Source organism: Microcebus murinus, chromosome 5, assembly GCF_040939455.1.
Source record: "Microcebus murinus isolate Inina chromosome 5, M.murinus_Inina_mat1.0, whole genome shotgun sequence".
NCBI lineage: Eukaryota > Metazoa > Chordata > Mammalia > Primates > Cheirogaleidae > Microcebus > Microcebus murinus.
Genome location: NC_134108.1, coordinates 101,788,893 through 101,808,873, shown reverse-complemented (window position 1 = coordinate 101,808,873; position 19,981 = coordinate 101,788,893). Strand labels below are relative to the sequence as shown.

The following is a 19,981-nucleotide window of genomic DNA, read 5'->3' as shown; positions in this document are numbered from 1 at the left end:
TCCCTTTTAGAGTGTAACGCTGAAGATCGTATTGCCTTTTTGTTACTGAAAGCTCAGCACTTGTCTTCAAGGCTACATCAGAAGAACAAGGACAAGTGGTTTGAAGGAAAGAGGAGTTTTTTAATATGCCAGCAAATGAGAATGGAGACTCCTGTCTAAAATGCCATCATCCTCCTAATAAGCAGAAATACAGAGCTTTTTAAAAGGAGGCCATTCAGCTTCAAGCAACTGCTGTTCAACTATAGTTGATGATTCTGATCGTCCCATCTCTGTCCCACTTCTCCCCAAAACAAGACCTCTGCCAGGACCTCTACCCAGACAGTTCCATTGACCCATCTCCAGTAGCACAAAGAACATTCTTCTGCCCCTCCTGACCAGTGGCCTGAGGCAGGGATGCAGGTTTTAGTTCTCCAAAAAGAGTGGGGGATGTTTTAAAGAGAAAATATTTTTGCCAATTTTTTCAGTCTATTCCTTCTGCTACATATTCCCCACTGTCAATATTACCCTTACATATCTGTCCCGACCCACGGGACCTTTTGTTACTCGTGGGGGTCAAGGGGGACCATGCCTGAAAGAGATGGGCGAGAGAAAGGAACGAGACCAAGCAAATGGTTGTCAAGGTCTACTTTACTTAGATTCTTTGTTGGTTTTATAAGCATACAGAAATAAGGAAGTAGGGAGAGGCAATGGGGGGGGGTTAGGGTTGATCAGTCACAAACAGCCTCTGGGTTGATCAGTCACAAACAGCCTCCGGGTTGATCAGTCACAAACAGCCTCCGGTAGCAAGCCTGGAATATCTTGCAGTTTTTCCCGGAACAGTCGTTAAGCACTTTCTGGTAACTCAGGGTATTTTCTGCTCAGGGTATTTCCGGGTTAAGAACCTCAAAGGCTTCGGTTCCCAACATCTCCCCCTCTCTTTATTAATATGAGGGAGATTTATACAGCTTGGTGGAGAGCCTGTCTTAGGCTACGAGATGGGCTTCCGCGACCAGCACCCCAAATATAAGATCGGGCGATCAATGTGAAGGTGAGGCCTCTGTCTTAGGCTATGTAGGTGGCATCCAGCTCCGGCACTTCTGATTATGAAGTGTGCCCCCAGGCATGGACCTACAATATTCCCGTCATGGAGTTACCTCACCATCGGCGGGGTGTGCATCTAGTACGCGGCATCGCGATAATCCCGTCATGGGTGTCTCCACAATCTTTGGAACCAACTGCGTTCCATGTCTGAGGCAAGGTTTGAGAAATTTAGACCTTCAGTGGGTGTATTGGGAGACTCTTCATGGAGGTCTTCTCTGGAGCCTCTTTGTTCTAGCCGTTGGTAAAACACGGAGACCGATTTTTGTGTGGCTGCGTCTACCTGTGACTTGACAAAGTCAGTTAGTTTCTTAAATGCCCAAGGCCCAAAGGTGAGGAGCAACAGAAAACCTACAAGCGACCCTAACACACTGGAAGCAATGTGGCTAGCCAGGGGGATGTGGAAAACCAATTTTGATACCATGCTTCACTCTGTTCTCTCCGTTTTTTTCTATCTTCTAGGCTTTGTCTAACTCTTTTAATGCTATCTTCTACCAGGCCTGTTTTGTCTGCATAGAAGCAACATTCTTCTTTAAGTGCTGCACACAAACCTCCCTCTTGGAGGAACACTAAGTCTAGGCCTCTTCTATTTTGTAACACTACCTCAGAAAGCGAAGCGAGGGATTCTTTGAGATATTTTAGGCCCTGCTGTAGCTCTCGGAGGTCATTATCGATGGCAGCAGAGAGCTGCAGGTATTGCTGGTTGGAGGTGACCAGAGAGGCTATGCCTGTTCCAGCCCCTGTGGCACCAAGGCCTAGAACAACTGCGAGTGTTATGGCCGTGATGGGCTCCCTCTTTTCCCGGGGCATAGTGGTGCCGTGCTCCCAAAATCTGAGCAATTCGTCAGCAGGATGTACAGTGAGTCTGGGGAAGAACATGACTAGCACACAATATTCTCTATGCTCAAGAAACGTTGCAGTGACTACATACGGGGTAAGGCCGGAAGAACAAGCAAAATAAGAGGTATTAGATGCCTGAATATACTGAATGGTGGAGTCGACAGTAATTGACTGATTGCATATTTTCTCTAAGGGTGCGGGGGGGGGGGGGAGGGGGAGCATCCTTGGGCCAAGAAGGCAAAGGCCTAGGCCTGTGACTTGGCTGAGTGTCAGGCCATCATGGGTCTTTAGGCCCCATCTGAGTTTGCTGGTGTTGTTAGTAAATAATGGTTTACCAAATGTAGCGACGCCCTCATAGAAGGGAGGCGGGGGGGGGGGGAGTAGCATACCCAACACTCCTGATATTCTGAATTGTTGGCCTCTCGGATGGTCCTGACAGAGGCGTTGATTAATGTGAGAATTAGTTCTGCAGAGGTGGGGGGCCCCTCGGGCAGGGTAGGTTGGTATAGGGAGGTGCTAAGCGGAGAAGGGGACACAGCTGGGGAGGAGGGTAGGCCCCTGGAGGGACCGCGAGGCCGTGGTGGGTGTAGGTTGTGGTTAGGGCCTATCGCGGCCGTGGGACCTCTGGGGAGGCTTTTAATTAATTTGATTTTAAATGTGAGACCAATGTCTCTCTCAGATATGTAAAGTCTGAGTCCCCACTTAAATCCCCTGGACTGATCCCAAGAAACCTTTTTTCCAGCTTTGGTGAACAAAATCAACAGGGGGTTGCACCACTGGTTTCTACACTCTTTCTTAATGGGGACCGGACCGCTGTTGAGGTGGTACGGGGAAGGGGATTTTCTTTTGACTGTTATATAATCCCAGGAGGAGGAGGGGTTCCAGTAGGTATAGCCTGTAGTCTCACAGCCCCAGGTGGCACAAAAGAAGTCAGGGGCATAGCCACATGTATCAGCAAGAGAGCGGTCTCGATGAGCCCCAGGGCAAACATATATAGGGGCCATGGTTGCATAAGTCCTTCAAACCCAAGAGCTACAGCCTGGCCGAGAGCTGGTGTCTCGTTCTCCCGTGTTAATGGGCTTCGCTTGTGGTGCAAAATGTGAGGGCGTGCCCCAATAGTCATGGGCTCCAAGGGCCAACACACATAGGTCGACTTCTAGTGGATCCCATGGTGTGGTGGCGGAGAGGCGCGAGGAGGAATTGGCAATATCCCCTGCCTTATTGATTACCTGCCATGTATAATTGTAGACCTGATGGATGTTGGCTGCGGTGGTGCTTTTGATCGTGACCAGAACCAGGCACAGGAGGGGCAGCACCTTCTTTCGGGCAGTCATTGTATTTCTGGAAGAGAACAGAATTAAGAATTCTTCTCAGGGGGTTCCCTGGGTGGATTATATAACTTAATCGTTCTCTCTGGTAGCCATCTGGTGTTTCCTGCCTGGGTATCATAGATACAGGCATGTCCCTTTCCCCATATGAGGACGGGGTCAGGCCCCAACCATTTGCCAGTAAGTGGCTCTTTCCATAAGGCCTGTGCATAAGTATCTGTGGTGGGTGGATGCCAAAGGCGGTCGGCGGCTGTTTTACCGGCGGTGTCAAAGGTGAGAAAATTTAAAATGAACAGGGCATGATTAAGCAGGGTTTTGGAATTACCTGTCAAAGGGTATAAAATTCCTCCTCCCGATTGTAGTTTGGAGAGCGTATTTTTTAATGTCTGATGAGCTCTCTCTACAATACCTTGGCCCTGAGGGTTGTATGGAATGCCTGTAACATGCTTAATGCCTAGCTGAGCACAAAAACTTTTGAAATTGGAGCTGACATATCCCGGGCCATTGTCAGTCTTAATAACTTTAGGCTGAGGGAGGGAGGTGAGACAGGCTATAACATGACTAATAACGTGGCGGGTGGTCTCGCCTGTTTGTAGGGAAGCAAAGATAAATCCACTGCAAGTGTCTATAGAGACATGTACATATTTAAGCTTTCCAAAAGGGGGGTAGTGAGTGACATCCATTTGCCAGAGCTCCCCAGGGATTAGGCCAAGAGGGTTGACCCCTAGGTGTGGTTCAGGGAGAAGGGTAAAACAGGCTCTGCATTGGCGGATGATTTCTCTGGCTTGTTCCCTAGTAATGGAGAATTTAAGTCTGAGGGTATGGGCATTGAGATGGTGTAAATTATGAGCTTGGCATGCAGCGCAAACAGAATTAACAGTGATAGTGTGGACTGCGCCCGCAACTCGGGTTGCCTGATCAACAAGATTATTTCCAGCAACTAGAGGCCCGGAAAGGCCAGTGTGGGCGCGAATATGGCCTATGAAAAAGGGCGTAGAGCGGGAGTGAATGAGTCTTTGTAGTTGTTGAAACATTTGAGTGGTATTGTTGGAGGGTCGAATATGAGGCACAGTTTCTAAGGTGGCAACAGCATGAGCAACATAGGAACTATCAGTATACAAGTTAAATGGTGACTGATCTACGTGTTTGAAGACCGCGACTAAGGCCGCTAACTCAACGAGTTGAGCAGAGGAGAATCCGGTGGGAAAACTGCGGACCTGGCCATTAATGCTATAGGCCGCAGTGCCTGAGGAGGATCCGTCGGTAAAGATTAAGACAGCTCCTGGAATGGGGGAGACTCTTGTTTTTTTGGGAAATATTACAGGTGTCCGATAGAGGAACTGAATTAGTTTATTAGGGGGGTAATGATTATCTAGTTTGCCTTGGAAAGACGTACAGTTAACTGCCCAGTCATCGTCATTTTGTATTAGCCACTGAATTTGAGAAGCATTGTAGGGGAGTATTATGATATCTGGATCCTTTCCAAAGAGCTTAAAGGAGTTTTCTCACCCCAAGCGAATAATTTTAGCTACTAAGTAAGGGTAGGTGGGAAGGACTTTAGGGGGAGAAGCCGATAGGTGAACCCAAAAAAGGGGCTTGCCCTGCCAGAAGAGTCCCGTGGGCGAAAAGGGGGTGGAGAGGACAATGAAGTACAAGGGGGAGTCAGGGGAGAAGTAGCCAATGGCCTGGGCGTTTATGGCCTGTTCGACCAAATTAAGCGCTTGCTGCCCTTCTTTAGTTAGGGAGCGTGGAGAGGTTGGATCGGCATCTCCCTGCAGGATGTCAAATAGGGGTTTTAACTGTCCTGTGGTGAGTTTTAAATATGGGCGAAGCTAATTAATGTTGCCTAGAAGGCGCTGAAAATCATTAAGGCATTGAAGAGAGTCTTTTCTGATTTGTACCTTTTGGGAGAGGACCTTATTGGGGAACAATTCAAAGCCTAGGAACAGGTGAGGGGGGCAGACCTGAATTTTTTCAGGGGACAGGCGGAGGCCTCGAGCTTGTAAGGCCGAGACAACCTGCATGGTAACTTGATGTAAGGTTGCCTCGTCGGCCCCGGCCAGAAGAATGTCATCCATATAATGAATTATATATAGCTGAGGATGTTGAATTCTAAAAGAATCAATTGTCTGAGCCACATATTTTTGGCAAAGGGTAGGGCTGTTGGCCATGCCTTGAGGTAATACTCGCCATTGGAAGCGCGGAGAGGGTCCTATACAGTTTACTACCGGGAGACTGAATGCGAAGCGAAGCGTTTGCAGTCATCCGTGTGCAATGGTATGGAGAAGAAGCAGTCTTTTAGGTCAATGACTATCTTATAGTAGCCTTTGGGGATAGCTACGGGCGAAGGCAAACCAGGCTGGAGTGCCCCCATGGGAACCATTGTTTGGTTAACAGCCCGTAAGTCTTGTAGCAGCCGCCATCTGCCAGTCCTTTTTTGAATGACGAAAATGGGGGTATTCCATGGTGAAGTAGAGGGCTTTATGTGTCTGGCAGCTAATTGTTCTTGCACTAACGCTGTGGCTGCGGCTAGTTTGTTAGACGGGAGGGGCCACTGATCGATCCAGACAGGGGAGTCACTTTTCCAAGTGATTTTATCTGCCTGAAGTGCAGGGGGATTAATGGCCCTTACGAAAAATGGTCTTTGTACCCCAGTCCTGATCTGTCTGACTTAGGGAGGGTGGTCAAGGGTGCTCTTAGTCCCTGACCCTCTTTGCCTAAACCCTGTCCTAGGAGGAATCCCTGTTTAAGCATTTGGCTGGTTACAACTTCATTGGGGCTGAACATAATGACATTCATTTGTGCAAGGATATCACGCCCCCATAAGTTAACAGGTAGGCTCGGGACTACAAAGGGTTGAGTGGTACCTCTATTTCTTTCAGGGTCTTCCCATGTCAAAATTTTTGAGCTCTGGAGAGTATCTTTAGACTGTCCTATACCTTGTAAGTGCGTAAGGGAGGGCTGCAGTGGCCATGAATCAGGCCAGGCGTCTTGGGCAAAAATTGTGGAATCGGCACCTGAATCAAGAAGGCCTTCAAAAAGTTTACCATCTAATTTTAGCCGCAGGGTGGGCCGTTCCTTGGTGATAGCTTGGACCCAATAGAGATCACAAGAGTCAGGGCAAGAAGCACCTCGGTTAGAGGCGATGGCTGGGCAGGATGTATTAAGGGGCAAGGGTAATGCCTGAGCTAAGCGCTGTCCCTTAGAGACATACACAGGGCCGGTAAGCGCACTGGCTAAGATGTTAATTTCCCCGGTAAAGTCACTATCTACCCTGGAGAGGTGGACTATGAGCCCTGCAAGAGTGGAGGAGGCTTGGCCCAGAATAAAAAAGAACATATTAGCCTGGGGGGGGGGGGTCTAAAGGAGCCAGTGGGCAAAATCTGAACACCATCCTCAGGTCTTAATATTGTGTCGGAGGAGGCACACAAGTCCACTCCTGCACTCCCTGTGGTTGCTCGGAGGAGTCTAAAGTCTGGGGGCTCCCTTGTTGGCTGTTCCCCGAGGCCGACTGAAATTGAATAGGACAGGGGGCCCGGGGCTGGCCCCTCAGGCCGTTTCCCAAAAGGGGGGGCAAGGGGTTTCCAAGGGAATCGGTCTTGGAGCGGCATTGATTGGCCTAATACTTTCCCCTCCTACAGCGAGGACAGAGGGAGGAGGGCTGGGCTGGCCTGCCTGGCGGTCCACTGAGGTTAGGGGTAGCAGAGGAGGCAGCTAAGGGGCACTGCCTCGCAAAGTGCCCTGGTTGACCATACTTAAAGCAGTCCCCCTGTGCCACGGTCCCTTGGATGGCGGCCTCAACCGCAAGCTGTACGGCCTGCGATACTTTATGGGTGAAGGGGTCAATATCATTACACATTCTAATCATGTCATTAAGGTCTTTGTTTTTAAGTTTGCCCCTGAGGATGGCCCTGCAAGTGCTGTTGGCATTTTTATAGGCCAATTGTTTAATGAGTTTATTATCGCCATCCTCCAGTCCGAGGGTCCTCTCAGCAGATTCTAAAAGCCTACCTACAAATTCACTAAAGCCCTCTTGAGCTCCCTGGGTGATTTTTGTCAGGGGAGTAAGAACAGATCCCTTAGAGGGAAGTGTTCGCCAGGCGCTGAAGGCGGCTTCACCGGTCTGAGACAAAAGCCCAATTGGGAGTCTCCTTTGGCGCTGTTCAGTGGCAAACCTCCCTTGTCGGCTAAGCTTTTCAAGGGTCCAAGATGCGGAATTGGGGTTTTTTAAATTATTAGCAGCCGTGGTCGGACAGCAGTCGAGAAAGTCGGCCTTCCAAGAGAGGAACTACCCGCGAGAAAGGACCGCCTGTACTAGTTTGATCCATTCTCCGGGGAGCAGGTAACCGCCCCCCGAGGCTGCCTCCAGGAGGGAATAGGTAAAGGGTGCATTGGGCAGAATTCAGTTCTTTTAAGGTTTTGAACTTTAGTCTGCGAAATTCAGTGGGCTCTGAGTCTGTTTCTTCTGGGAGGTCATCACTTTCGCTTTCTCTTTCCCTCCCTTCCGTATCCTCATTATCTGAATCTTAGGGCAGGGACTGGCTCGAAGAAGGGGCGGCAAGGTCTTCTCGCCTATTAGACCAGGTAACTACCAGGAATGCTAGGGCTTTATGGGAGAACTTCAAGGATTTTTTATTTAAGGTAGCGTGTGATTGGGCGGTCTCATGACGTGGGTGGCTAATGAAGACAGAATCTTTAAGCGTATCTTGGAGGGAGGACAAGTCTTTGGAAAGCTGGGCAAACTCTTTTTGAAGTTGTAAGATATCCTTTAATTGCGTAACCCTTTGACTTAAGTCTTCTTTGGCACGCAAAAGCAAGGGCATTGTAAGGGGAGGCATTAACGAAGGCGCGCAAATCTCGGGCGCGTAAGGAGGAGGTCTATGGGGTGCCGCGGTAAGGGGTGGCCATTCGGGATCGTGATATCGGGCCGCTTCCTCTTCGAGGGTTGCCTCTTCTGCGGGGTCGAGGGACTCTCGGAGGGGTTGTCTCTTGAATACCGGGTAATTGAATGCATGAGGGGCCGTACCCTCGGGCAAGGGAGGGTAGAGGGTCTTGGTGTCTGGCCTACTAATCTGGGGCTCGTCCCTAGATGTCTGGAGCTCAGCCGAGGGGTCTTGAGGGGGCATATTAATACAAACCGAGGGGCAAGGGGAAGGGCATGTTGGTCCCTCAGGATCATTAGGGGAAGCTGACCCTTCGGCCGCCTTTAAAGACGTTTTCGAATTGGACTGCGACACGGGTCAGAGGCTGAATTCTGCTACCGAGAGCAGCTGCTTTTTATTGGGGTCTGAATCTGCCCCCTCAACAATATCTCTGATTAGTCCCCAGTACAAGAAAACGGATACAGGGACGGCATCTGGGCCTTGATTCAGAAGTAAATTGTTTAAATCTCTGCCTACCTTTTGCCACTTGCGTGGGTGAATTTCAGGTCCACCAACAATGAACCAGGGACAAGCTCGGTCAATGAACACAAAAAACTTTACTAGGTCCTTTTTCTTAACTCTAATTCCTCTCTCTCTGAGTGAGGCCTTGAGATCCTTGATAAAAACGGCCTCTTTAGACAAAGAATGGCCCATCTCGATGGGATGACAATGTAAAAAATCTACTCACCAGACCGTCGATTCTGTGAGCGGCAGAAGGGAGGTCTCTTCAGGAATTCTCTGGAGAACTGCAAATCAGGTGCATCCAACAAAAGTCCGTACCTCGAGCCCCACGTTGGGCGCCACTTGTCCCGACCCGCGGGAGCTTTTGTTACTCGTGGGGGTCAAGGGGGACCGTGCCTGAAAGAGATGGGCGAGAGAAAGGAACGAGACCAAGCAAATGGTTGTCAAGGTCTACTTTACTTAGATTCTTTGTTGGTTTTATAAGCATACAGAAACAAGGAAGTAGGGAGAGGCAAGGGGGGGGGGGTTAGGGTTGATCAGTCACAAACAGCCTCCGGTAGCAAGCCTGGAATATCTTGCAGTTTTTCCCAGAACGGTCGTTAAGCACTTTCTGGTAACTCAGGGTATTTTCTGCTCAGGGTATTCCAGGTTAAGAACCTCAAAGGCCTCAGTTCCCAACACGTATCTATGGGAGGAGGGGTGACTACTCTATTACAGACATTTATTCATCAGGTAGTGAGCAGCTCTGTCCATGGCACTTTCTTGTTGAACTAGTTACATAGCACATAACAATATGATGCCTTCAGCCACTGACCCTTAGATAACTGATCCTAAATGTCACTGATCCTATGATCCTTAAAAAAAATAAAGGTCACTGATCCTATGATCCTTAGGATTAGTGATGAACAAGGCAAGCATGGTCCCTGCCTTCCTAGCATTCATATAATGGGGAAGATATCATAATGTGCTGAAGGAATTCAGTGAAAGGAAAGAGACTAGAGTCTTGCTAGTCAAAGTGCAGCCCATGGACCAGCAGCACCAGCATCACTCTGAAGCCTGTTAAAAAATGCATATCAAAAACACAGCTGCACCTCCTGAATAAAAAATCTGCATTTTAAAGGCCGGGCGTGGTGGCTCACGCCTGTAATCCTAGCACTTTGGGAGGCCGAGGCAGGCGGATTGCTCAAGGTCAGGAGTTCGAAACCAGCCTGAGCAAGACCCCGTCTCTACCAAAAATAGAAATAAATTAATTGACCAACTAAAATATATATACAAAAAATTAGCCAGGCATGGTGTCACATGCCTGTAGTCCCAGCTACTCAGGAGGCTGAGGCAGTAGGATCGCTGAGCCCTGGAGATTGAGGTTGCTGTGAGCCAGGCTGACGACACGGCACTCACTCTAGCCTGGGCAACAAAGTGAGACTCTGTCTCAAAAAAAAAAAAAAAAATCTGTATTTTATTGAGATCCCCAGGTGACTCCTATTCATATTAATGCTTGAGAAGCACTACTCTGGAAGTTTCCAGAGATGATAGGACTTGAGTTGTTTTTCAGGATTTTATGCAGACCGGGAGAGAAAGAAGCATATCCGCAGGCAGGCCGTGAGGGCACCAAGGGAAGGTTCTGAGATGGCAAGAATGCATTTCTGGTTTCCAGTCCAGTAGTAATGGTAACCAGTGTTGACTGCTTACTATCGGACACCATGCTAAGCGCTTTATACACGATTCTCATATAATCCTCGTAAGGGTGTTAAGTAGGTGCATTATTACTGTACATCCATTTTATGGGTAAGGAAACCGAGGTACGGAGGGGTTAAAAAACTTGCTCAAAGGACTCACTGATAGAGCAGAACAGATGGAATCGGAGCCACCTTCTTTACCACTCTAAGTCATCCACAAACACCACCACTCACAGTTAAGAGCCAAAGCCATAGCTTCCAGGACTCTCCAAGTGAAAAGACCGCCCCGAGTTTCGACAGTCGCGCCGCGAAGCGCGCGCCGGAAGTGCGGCACCAATGCTACAGCGCAAGCCATAGGGGCATTGTGGGAAGCGTTCCATTGTTCACAGCAAAGTTACCAGCGTGATGAGAATACACCTTAAATGAAAAAGACTGGATTTTGAAAATTACACAGGCTCTGAAAAGTTTGGAAGGGGTGGAAGGAAGCGTTGTGCAACTTGTGGCAGAAATCAGGCTTAGCAAGACTCCAAGCGGTTCACTGCTGCCAAGTAGGCTCTGGTTGTCTGGGTCCTCCAACGTGAGCTAGAACGGACGCCTCTATGGTCAAGTAAACAGAACGCTTCCTCTAGTCCCCGTGTGGTGCGAGTGCGCATGATCAGTAGCTGCAACACTGGAAAGATGGCGGAGCAAGAGTGAGTGTGTGGGGCTTTGAGTTTCTGGGGTGGGGTCTTGAATATCCGGTGCCATCCACAGTGTTTATGCCTTGGTGGCGGAAAATAAGGGTACTTGTGGACTGTAGAAAGAGAAAAGAAAAGAGTCCAGATTACAGAGGGTAGAGGTGAGAAGCCGTAGGGCTGGGAGGACCGAGTGGACCGCGGTCAAGTTCGGATAATCTCGAAAATTGCCTTCAGGCAGCGGGCTGGAGTACCGGAGGCTGGCAACTTCAGTATTGTTCCTGCAGCTGGGTCTGCAGCCGCCGAACCCCACGAGGTTTTACTAGACAGTCGTCGCTACTAGTGCCCATGAAAGGCAGTGACAGGAAAAGCTCTCTTAACGTATTCGAACCCAGAAGCTGAGGGGTTCGTAACTTTCTGAGGCTTTGGGGACAGGCCAGTATTAGAGGTCCATTTTGAGGACGAGTCAGAAACCACAGGTTTCCGGAGAATCTCAGTCCTCAGGAATTTGAAGATAGTAATGTTGTCTAAAGCCCGGGGTATTGAATTGGTTTGGAAATCCATTGCATGTTCGTTTCCTAAATACTGTTGTCGCTCATGTATTTTCTGTATCAGGGAAAGGAAAAAAATCCCTTTGGTTCCAGAAAATCTCCTGAAAAAGAGGAAGGCTTACCAAGCCCTCAAAGCCACCCAGGCAAAGCAGGCACTTTTGGCAAAGAAGGAGGTAATGGTGGGGATCCAAAAGGAAGGAATTAGATTTGTATTTGGTGAGTTGTATCTAGCATGTATTGAACTTGATTTGGTATCGATGAGCCCTTTGCCCGATGGTTTGCTATACCAGGGACAGTTGTGTCACAGGTATCCTCAGGGGATTGGTTCCAGGATCCCCACAGATACCACAATCTGAGGATGTTCAAATCCTTTATATAAAGTGGCAGAGTATTTACATATAACCTATACTCCTTCTGTATACTGTAAATTATCTCTAGATTACTTAAAATATCTAACACAATCTAAATGCTGTGTGTTTTTAACATTTGTATTGTTTCTTACTGTTGTATTGTTCTTTTTTACTGTATCCCCCTCAGCCCCAAATATTTTCCATCCAAAGTTGGTTGAATCCATGGATGCAGATGTTTAACTATATGTGGTTCTTGTCTTCATTTAGCAAATATTTATCTAACACCTTTTGCAGGCAAGATGCTGGAGTAGAGTTTGTTAAGGAAAAGTGGGATGGAAACTACCTTCTTGGTTCATGTTGAGTGATTTGAGAGACTAAACCTGGCAGAAAACAGTTTTTTTTAAAATGTGCGGAACAGTCTTTGGGTTCTGCTAAATTTCTTTGGAGAAAAATAATGTAAATATTTAGGTGACAGGAAACAAAACAAACTCATGCCTTTTTTTGTACTTTATAGTACCTACCACAGTGTTAGGTTCCATAAACATTTATTGGTAGACATGAATCAACAGCATGAAAACTAATTTTTTGTTTATTTAGAAACTTTTATGAGTTATTCCCAAGTTTTCTCATCTTTACCTTTGGTTGAGTTTCTCATTTTTCCCTTACATGGAAATAGAATATGCTTGTTTTCTCCCCTTTGCAGAACACAGGGAAATAAGTTCTATCAATACTCACTCATAGACTACTGTCCTGGAAGTAAAAATGAATGGAGGTAGAAAATGGTGATAATGATCTGTCTTCTCTATAGCAGAGGAAAGGAAAAGGGCCCAGGTTTAAGCGACTGGAATCGTTTTTACATGATTCCTGGCGGCAGCAACGCGACAGGGTGCGTCTCAGACGACTAGAAGTAAAACCTCATGCCTTGAAGTTGCCGGATAAACATTCTTTGGCCTTTGTTGTACGCATCCAAAGGTAGGGAACCTGGTGTCTTTCGGGTTCTGTGATGCTGGGGCAAAATGTTGGTTCAGCTTTAGATCCCTGTCTAGGGGGATGAGATGGTATGCCCTAAGCCATAACACAAGTTGTGGTGGGAATTCGGGGTTGAGTGCAACAAACATAATTTTGTCTGCAAGGTTAGGAAGACTGACTCTGTAAATTGACTTGCAAATAAGTGCTATGAGGATGGCAGGGGTGAGGGTGGCCATTGTGTGAGGACACTGACTCTAAAGCAGGAGCTTCAATCTGAAACCTGAAAGACATGAAAGGAGTTCTCCAGTGTAGGGAGAGGGTTTTCCAGGCATATATGCTAAAGTCCTAAAGTGGGGGAGAGGTGTCTTTCTAGGAATGAAAATAAAGCCAAGTGGATGAGGTGTATTCAGTGCAGGGGATACATTTTTCCACATTTAGTAGTATTTTCTTTTAGCTGTCCCTTATGCCCACATACAACTTTGCCTCTTGCTGTTTCCCTTACCCAAACCAGAAACCTGTGGCTTTTAAATACTTATGAGCTCTGTCCTCTAGCCTTCCTGCCACTACCGGTAATCTTTTGCTGAACTCTTGCATTGGCTTTCTAACTGGATTTCCCTGCCTACAGTGCCACATTCTGAGATTTGTCCTGTGTACCCTTGGTGATTGTCAGAAGAAATCTGATCATGGTTCTTTTACTTAAAATCGTCAGAGGCTTTTACTGCCCATAGAAGCAAGTCCAGCTTCCTTAGTGGGATATGCATAGCCCTACATACCCCCCACCCCACACAAAACAAAAACTCGGGACCATCTCTGTTCCCATAACATTCTAGGCATTGCTCCACATCACGAAATGATCTGTTTCTATAACTGCCTTCCACTAAACTAACCTCTTTAAAGTATAGTCCATGTCTTACTCTCTGGATACCCAGTGTAGTGGCACACATTTTATGCTTGCTTGACTTAACATAAATTGAGGGACTTACTTCTGTTACCTTTCATTTCAGGATTAATGGGGTGAGCTCACTGGTGCAAAAGACCATCGCGAGACTTCGCCTAAAGAAAATTTTCAGTGGTGTCTTTGTTAGAGTCACCCCACAGAGCCTAAAATTGCTGCGTATGGTGGAACCTTATGTGACCTGGGGGTGAGTAAGGTTTTCCATGTGAATTCACATTATATTGGAATGTGTTAGGGTGCACAGGGTATTGTTCTCCAAGACTTGTGTTGCTGTGACCACATCATCCAGAGAAATCATCTGTCCCCATGTCCCATAAGAACCTTGGGACATGGGGATAGACAGGGGAGAAGGCTGCTAATGATGGTCTGTACGGTACCGTAGGGCTCCTTCCGTTGTAGGCTAATGCTGAGTAAGATGGGTCAAGGAGAGATTAATTCATGGAGTCTTGAAGTAGGGCTAGGGGCAGGGCTGTGTAACAGTAGTATTCCTCAAACATTAAAACTCAACAAAGACTTGGGTTTAATTACCAACTCTTGCACTATCTTCAGTAGAGGATCACATAAGGCCAGAGTCCTAGACTCCAAGCCAAGACACAGTTTTTGTTTTGTGTTGTTTTGGCCTGGGAAATAAATTTTTTTGCCTGGTGAACATTTAAATCAACAAATTTAAATTTCTAATTACATAGCCAGGGCCACTTTGCTTCTTTATCTCCTCTTTCACGCAAGTATTCTCAAGCATCCCAGCTGGAATGTGATGACAGGACACTTTCTGGTTGTGGGAAGGGGTGCATAGAAGAACCTCTTAAACCTCTTTTCCTCAGCCAGGCTGCAGGATTGTTTTGTAGTATGCCAGGTGCTGGTAAAGGCTTTATTTTGCTTCACACAGATTTCCAAATCTGAAGTCTGTCCGGGAACTCATCTTGAAACGTGGACAAGCCAAGGTCAAGAATAAGACCATCCCTCTGACAGATAACACAGTGATTGAAGAGCACCTGGGTGAGTACTGCAGCTTAGGGGTCTGTTGGGACAGGGAGCAAGGGTCTTTGCAGTGTTGCTGTGGGATGCAGGTTGTGTCTTTCTTGGGGGTCCCAAGAACCTGCCAGAGTGCCCTGCTCTGGCATAAAAGAGCTTTTCAGTAGATGCTGGATAATCGTTGAATAAAGCAATCAGACTGTGCCCTTTTGTTTCTTAGGGAAATTTGGTGTCATTTGCTTGGAAGACCTCATTCATGAAATTGCCTTCCCGGGGAAGCATTTCCAGGAGATCTCATGGTTCTTGCGTCCTTTCCAACTCTCAGTGGCCCGTCATGCTACCAAGAATAAAGTGGGCTTTCTCAAGGAGATGGGCTCACCCGGCTATCGAGGTGAACACATCAATCAGCTCATCCGCCAGCTGAACTAGACCCAGGTGAGACACGGCTGAAAACTGCCCTTGCGCCAACCTTAGAGGGGCCATGCCTTGACACTTAAAAGTTCCTCACTGCTGCACTTGACTAGTCTAAAAATAAATAAATAAATGTTCTTTTTGCATTTTTTAGTATTTAGGAGTAACCGTGCCATTGGGAGGAAAGAGAAGGGCTGGTATTTACACATCTGACAGATAGAGTCTTGCTTGGAACAATGAGTACCTGGTTAGGGTATGGAACTATGTATATTTTAACAGTTACAGGCTAGAGAATGTTAATAATAAAACTTTTGTGTTGCTGTGGTCATTTAAGGTGGAAATGGGAAAGGAATAATATTAATAACTAATCAAAAATGATTTGATAATCTAAATCATCTGTTTTGTAGAAGAAACCTTAAGTCTTTTTGAAGTTACTTTTTTTGTTGTTGTTGTTATTTTTTATTTTATTTTATTTTATTTTTTGAGACAGAGTCTCGCTTTGTTGCCCAGGCTAGAATGAGTGCCGTGGCGTCAGCCTAGCTCACAGCAACCTCAAACTCCTGGGCTCAAGCAATCCTCCTGCCTCAGCCTCCCAAGTAGCTGGGACTACAAGCATTCACCACCATGCCCGGCTAATTTTTTGTATATATATTAGTTGGCCAATTAATTTCTTTCTATTTATAGTAGAGACGGGGTCTCGCTCTTGCTCAGGCTGGTTTCGAACTCCTGACCTCGAGCAATCCGCCCGCCTCGGCCTCCCAGAGTGCTAGCATTACAGGCGTGAGCCACCGCGCCCGGCCTGAAATTACTTTTTATTGCTGCTGTTGACACTCTTAGGTGCCAGATTGTAGTAAATTGTATTAATGCAATTGTGTTTTTCTTCCTCAGAATATCTGAAAACACAGTGCATTGAGAGCATGTGTTTTTGAGTTTTGGAATTGTGAAATATCTTCAGAGAAGATTATTTTCACTGTATCTTCAAAGACAAAGGGAAGAGTCAGGGAAAAGACAGTCGGTTATGCTCATGGCAGGAACCTCTCATCACAGTCGAGTTCCAAGGAAAAATTCCAGTGTTTTCCACTTTGGCTGCTGCCACCTCTGAAATCACATTCCATGGAGAAAGGAGTCCTGCTTTGTCAGATCTTCTATCCTGAGGTGTTAAACATTGGTGAATGAATGACTCAAGCATGTGTATGAGGATCCCTAAGACTCTTGCAACAGTGGTCCAAGTCCAAATGCATACCTGAATCTGGGTATTCCCAGGGCTTTGTTTTGAAAAGACTTGAAATACAATTGGGAAGGAGAATGCAAAAACTCAGCTGTCTCTTTGAATCCATGTTCCAAGTTTTCATTGATGGCTTTGAGAGCTCTCAGACATGGCTGGCTCTACGTGCATCTGGTGGCTTTTTATCCTAGCCTGCAACCGGTTTAGTCCCTTTCTCTAGTTCAGGATTTGAGAACAAATGACCTCTTTGATGGGTTCACACATATACTCAAAATTTTGCTTATAATTTGTGCATAGACTCTTCTCTCCATGGACCTTTGCACTTCATATGAGGAAGTCCTGCTTTTCCCAGGGTTGGTCACCCAAGCCCTGATCTTTCTAGTCTCTGGTTCCCTTGTCTTGTGGAAGAGTAAAGCTAACCAAGATAGCTTTTCCCCTTCACAGTGACAGATTGTGTTGCTCCTTGCACTATCAAGTCTGGGAAATGCCCACCATTTCTCCCCCTTCCCCACCCCTCCCCTCCTGGGGATTCAGGATGGGATTTTCTGGTTTCTCTGAAGATCATCTTCCTCCTTAAAACCAAGCTCAGGAAGGAGTGAACCATTTTCTTGGTTTGGCATGGATGAACTTAGCACTATTTGGCTTTTTAGGCATCTGGCAGGCAGCTTAATTGACCTTTTTCTTGGATATTCTGGATTCCAGAAGTCCAGTTGCCTTTTGTCCTGCTGGTACTGTCGTAGACCAGCAATAGGCTTTCTGAGGATGTTAGCCTTAAAGAAGTCAGTCTGATACTGGTGGTGTTTTTTCATCAGTGTCCACTTCTAAGCAGGCCTTCACTTAGTTGCCTCAGTTTGCCATCTGAGCAATTGGTGAAGATGTGCCAGGCCTAGGTTAAATTTGGAAATAGGCTTGATCGGTTTGTTTCTGATCCTTTCAGGTCAGATTTGCTGCAATTTTGGCTCATGGGGCCCTCAAACATAGCTGTGAAATTGAGAGGTATAACAGTGCCTTAAAATGTGCCAGGTTATGAGGTAATTAATTAGGTTGGTTGGCTCCAGAGTTAACCTGTCAACAATAGAGGTTATAGATGTTACTCTTATATATTAAAACATTGTGAAATCAGATTACTTTAAAATGATGTATGGCAAAGTCCATGGGAAAAAAGCAGTTGTGAGTATGGAAGCCCAGGGCTTAAATCCCTGATGTCTTATACTAAATATGGGAACAGTGTTTCCATTCTTGCCTGTGAAATGGAGCTAGTACCCTCTAGCATGTCTGCCTCACATGGTGGTTAAAAGAATTGAATAATAGTTTGTAATTTATAATTCTATATAAATAAAAGGTTATCACAAAAACTACTTCAGTGTGATGTTATTTGAACAGTTTGGGACTATCATTTCTTAGAAATAAAAAAAGTTAGACATAATGTATACTCTTGGTTGGGATATGCTAATGTGGATTGGTTATGACAGCACTCAGCAGGTATGTTCTAGATTTTGTAAGGAAAGTAAAATACAGTTTTAGGGAGCAAGAGTGGGTATAATGAACTACATGGCCTAGTAAAAGGACTGACTTCAGAATGTGGCTCTGGGAACTTTGATCTATCCCTGTGGTTGGTTAGGGACTGGGTGACAGCTTTGCCACAACCAACTCCTCCTCCCCCCCCCCCAAAGTGTGGAGAAGGGGGATTGTCTTCCCTGAAACTTAACCAGGGGGCTGTACAGCAGGAGGTAGGTACATCTCTATGTATAGCCATGCCACATCACCACCTGAAACCGGTCCCTCGTGCCAGAAAGGTTGGGGATTGCTGCTCTAGCCCCTTGCCTGACCAAGCTGGTTCCAGGAGACAAGGTTTCTAGGTTTTTTGTTAATTGGTGCTTTTTTGTTTTGTTTTGTTTGAGACCAGGGTCTCAGTTCTGTATCCCAGGATACAGTGCAGTGGTGTGATCATAGCTCATGACAATCTCAAACTTGCGGGCTCAAGCAATCATGCCTCAGCCTCCAGACCATGTCTGGCTAATTTATTTTTTGTAGAAATTGGGTCTATTGCTCAGGCTGGTCTCTAACTCCTGGCTTCAAGCAGTCCTACCGCCTCGGCCTCCCAAAAATGCTAGGATTACAGGCATAAGCCTTTTATTTTTTCTTTTATTGAGACAAATCTCACTCTATGGCCCAGGCTGGAGTGCTGTGGCATTAGCCTAGCTCACAGCAATATCAAACTCCTGGGCTCAAGCAATCCTGCCTGTCTCCTGAGTATCTGGGACTACAGACATGTGCCACCATGCCCGGCTAATTTTGTCTATATATTTTTAGTTGTGACCTTGAGCGACCCACCCACCTCAGCCTCCTAGAGTGCTAGGGTTACAGGCGTGAGCCACCGTGTCCGGCCCATACGCCTTTTTTAAATGCTTTGGATTTCTTTGGTGTAGTATATCTTCAAAGTCATTCTGGAACCAAGTTTTTATCGTAGAATCTTTTATTAACTGCCTGTTTGGAAAATGGCGGTATAAAATGAAAATGCCATTTGTATTGCAGATTCACTTTTCCATTACCACCAGAATAAACTGACCCAGGAGATAAGCACTGATGTTCTCAGGAATTGTTCCCAGTGGGTCAGACGCACTCAGTGCAGCCTACTTAACAATTTTTTAATGAAAACATTCCGACGCATAGCAAGTAGTACCATGAGATTTGTTTCAATTACACATAGGGACTGAAACAGGATTTTTCTTTTTACTGAGGATCATGGTCCTGAAATACGAATACAGAACAATCCCGATTGTTGCAGGAGGAGTAAGTCCAGATGAGACAGAGCGAATGCCCAAAAGATGAGTAAGAGTGGTCGGTGTCCAGAGTCCTTCAGTCACGCCCTCCAAATCTCCCCTGCAAAGAACCCCAGGATCCCAGTGTGTGCATTCAAGAAGGCGCGGTCGCTGCCTCCGCCGGGGCCATTCCTTTGCCGAGGGTCGGCGATGCCTGTGGCCGTGGGTCTAGGGCTGCAGCTCGGGGGGACTCGGCCAAAGCCGCGCCCTCCCAGGGCTTGGGCCTCCGCGGGAGCCGGGACGCCGTGGGCTCGCCATGGGTCGCCGCGATGTGGCGTTTCTCCAGGCCCGGGAGCTCGCGGCCCTGCTGGACCAGCTGCAGGAGCTGCGCCAGGGTCGCCGAGGCCGGGGCTGCGTCCGCGAGTGTAGCAGCCGGGCCGGGACTGCGGGGCCGCTCCATGCCGGGCTGCGAACCAGGCCGGCGTGCGGGAAGCGAGCACTTCCGGGTGAGGAGGGCGCAACCACCGCCGGCGGAAAGAAGGGGAGGTCGGAGGCCGAGCCAAGGACGGCGGGGAGCGCTTGGGAACTCTGACCCGCTCCGCGCAGAAACGCTTCAGACGCACACAAAATTTAGCCCACGCCAGAGCTCTCAATGTGGAATGTTTGCTTTAGAAGAAAAGGGACAGACACGCCAAAACTTGAAGGCTTGCACAGAATGGAACGTGGTGCTGAGGACAAAAAGACCCACGTTTGCATACATGCATGGGCACCGCGCACATACCTACTTGCATGCACGCGCAGACGCGC

The 19,981-nt window shown here is 47.1% G+C and overlaps 2 protein-coding genes and 1 long non-coding RNA gene across 5 annotated transcripts; 1 reads left to right on the top strand and 2 right to left on the bottom strand.

The window, feature by feature from the left end:
- Positions 1-609: 609 nt before the first annotated feature.
- LOC142870978 (uncharacterized) lies at positions 610-10,628 on the bottom strand. 2 transcript variants are annotated; one of them, XR_012919324.1, is made up of 4 exons: positions 10,466-10,628; positions 8,856-9,025; positions 3,147-3,258; positions 610-1,366 (listed from the first exon to the last, which is right to left on the bottom strand). It is a non-coding gene; the product is annotated as an uncharacterized LOC142870978 (long non-coding RNA). The 2 variants fall into 2 exon arrangements; XR_012919323.1 differs by having other exon boundaries at positions 10,540-10,628.
- A 56-nt stretch (positions 10,629-10,684) lies between these two features.
- Positions 10,685-17,780, top strand: RPL7L1 (ribosomal protein L7 like 1). Of its 2 annotated transcripts, none has more exons than XM_012773178.3 (7): positions 10,685-10,997; positions 11,595-11,703; positions 12,689-12,852; positions 13,854-13,991; positions 14,691-14,800; positions 14,997-15,211; positions 16,076-17,780. In XM_012773178.3, exons 1-6 carry the CDS (start codon positions 10,957-10,959, stop codon positions 15,203-15,205), a joined length of 771 nt encoding a protein of 256 aa, XP_012628632.2. In that variant the 5' UTR covers positions 10,685-10,956; the 3' UTR covers positions 15,206-15,211; positions 16,076-17,780. The 2 variants fall into 2 exon arrangements, with proteins under 2 accessions (XP_012628632.2, XP_012628631.2); XM_012773177.3 differs by having other exon boundaries at positions 10,687-10,997; positions 12,692-12,852.
- Positions 17,781-18,870: 1,090 nt separating this feature from the next.
- On the bottom strand, positions 18,871-19,705 carry PEX39 (peroxisomal biogenesis factor 39). Its single transcript, XM_076002749.1, has one exon. The coding sequence runs from the start codon at positions 19,632-19,634 to the stop codon at positions 19,329-19,331; it is 306 nt and encodes a 101-aa protein (XP_075858864.1). The 5' UTR covers positions 19,635-19,705; the 3' UTR covers positions 18,871-19,328.
- Positions 19,706-19,981: the final 276 nt, after the last annotated feature.

Coding starts and splice junctions, on each gene's coding strand:
- RPL7L1 (XM_012773178.3), top strand. CDS start 10,957: ATGATCAGTAGCTGCAACACTGGAAAGATGGCGGAGCAAGA. Junction 11,704..12,688: donor CACTTTTGGCAAAGAAGGAG/GTAATGGTGGGG, acceptor TCTTCTCTATAG/CAGAGGAAAGGAAAAGGGCC. Junction 13,992..14,690: donor GAACCTTATGTGACCTGGGG/GTGAGTAAGGTT, acceptor TGCTTCACACAG/ATTTCCAAATCTGAAGTCTG.
- PEX39 (XM_076002749.1), bottom strand. CDS start 19,634: ATGGAGCGGCCCCGCAGTCCCGGCCCGGCTGCTACACTCGCGGACGCA.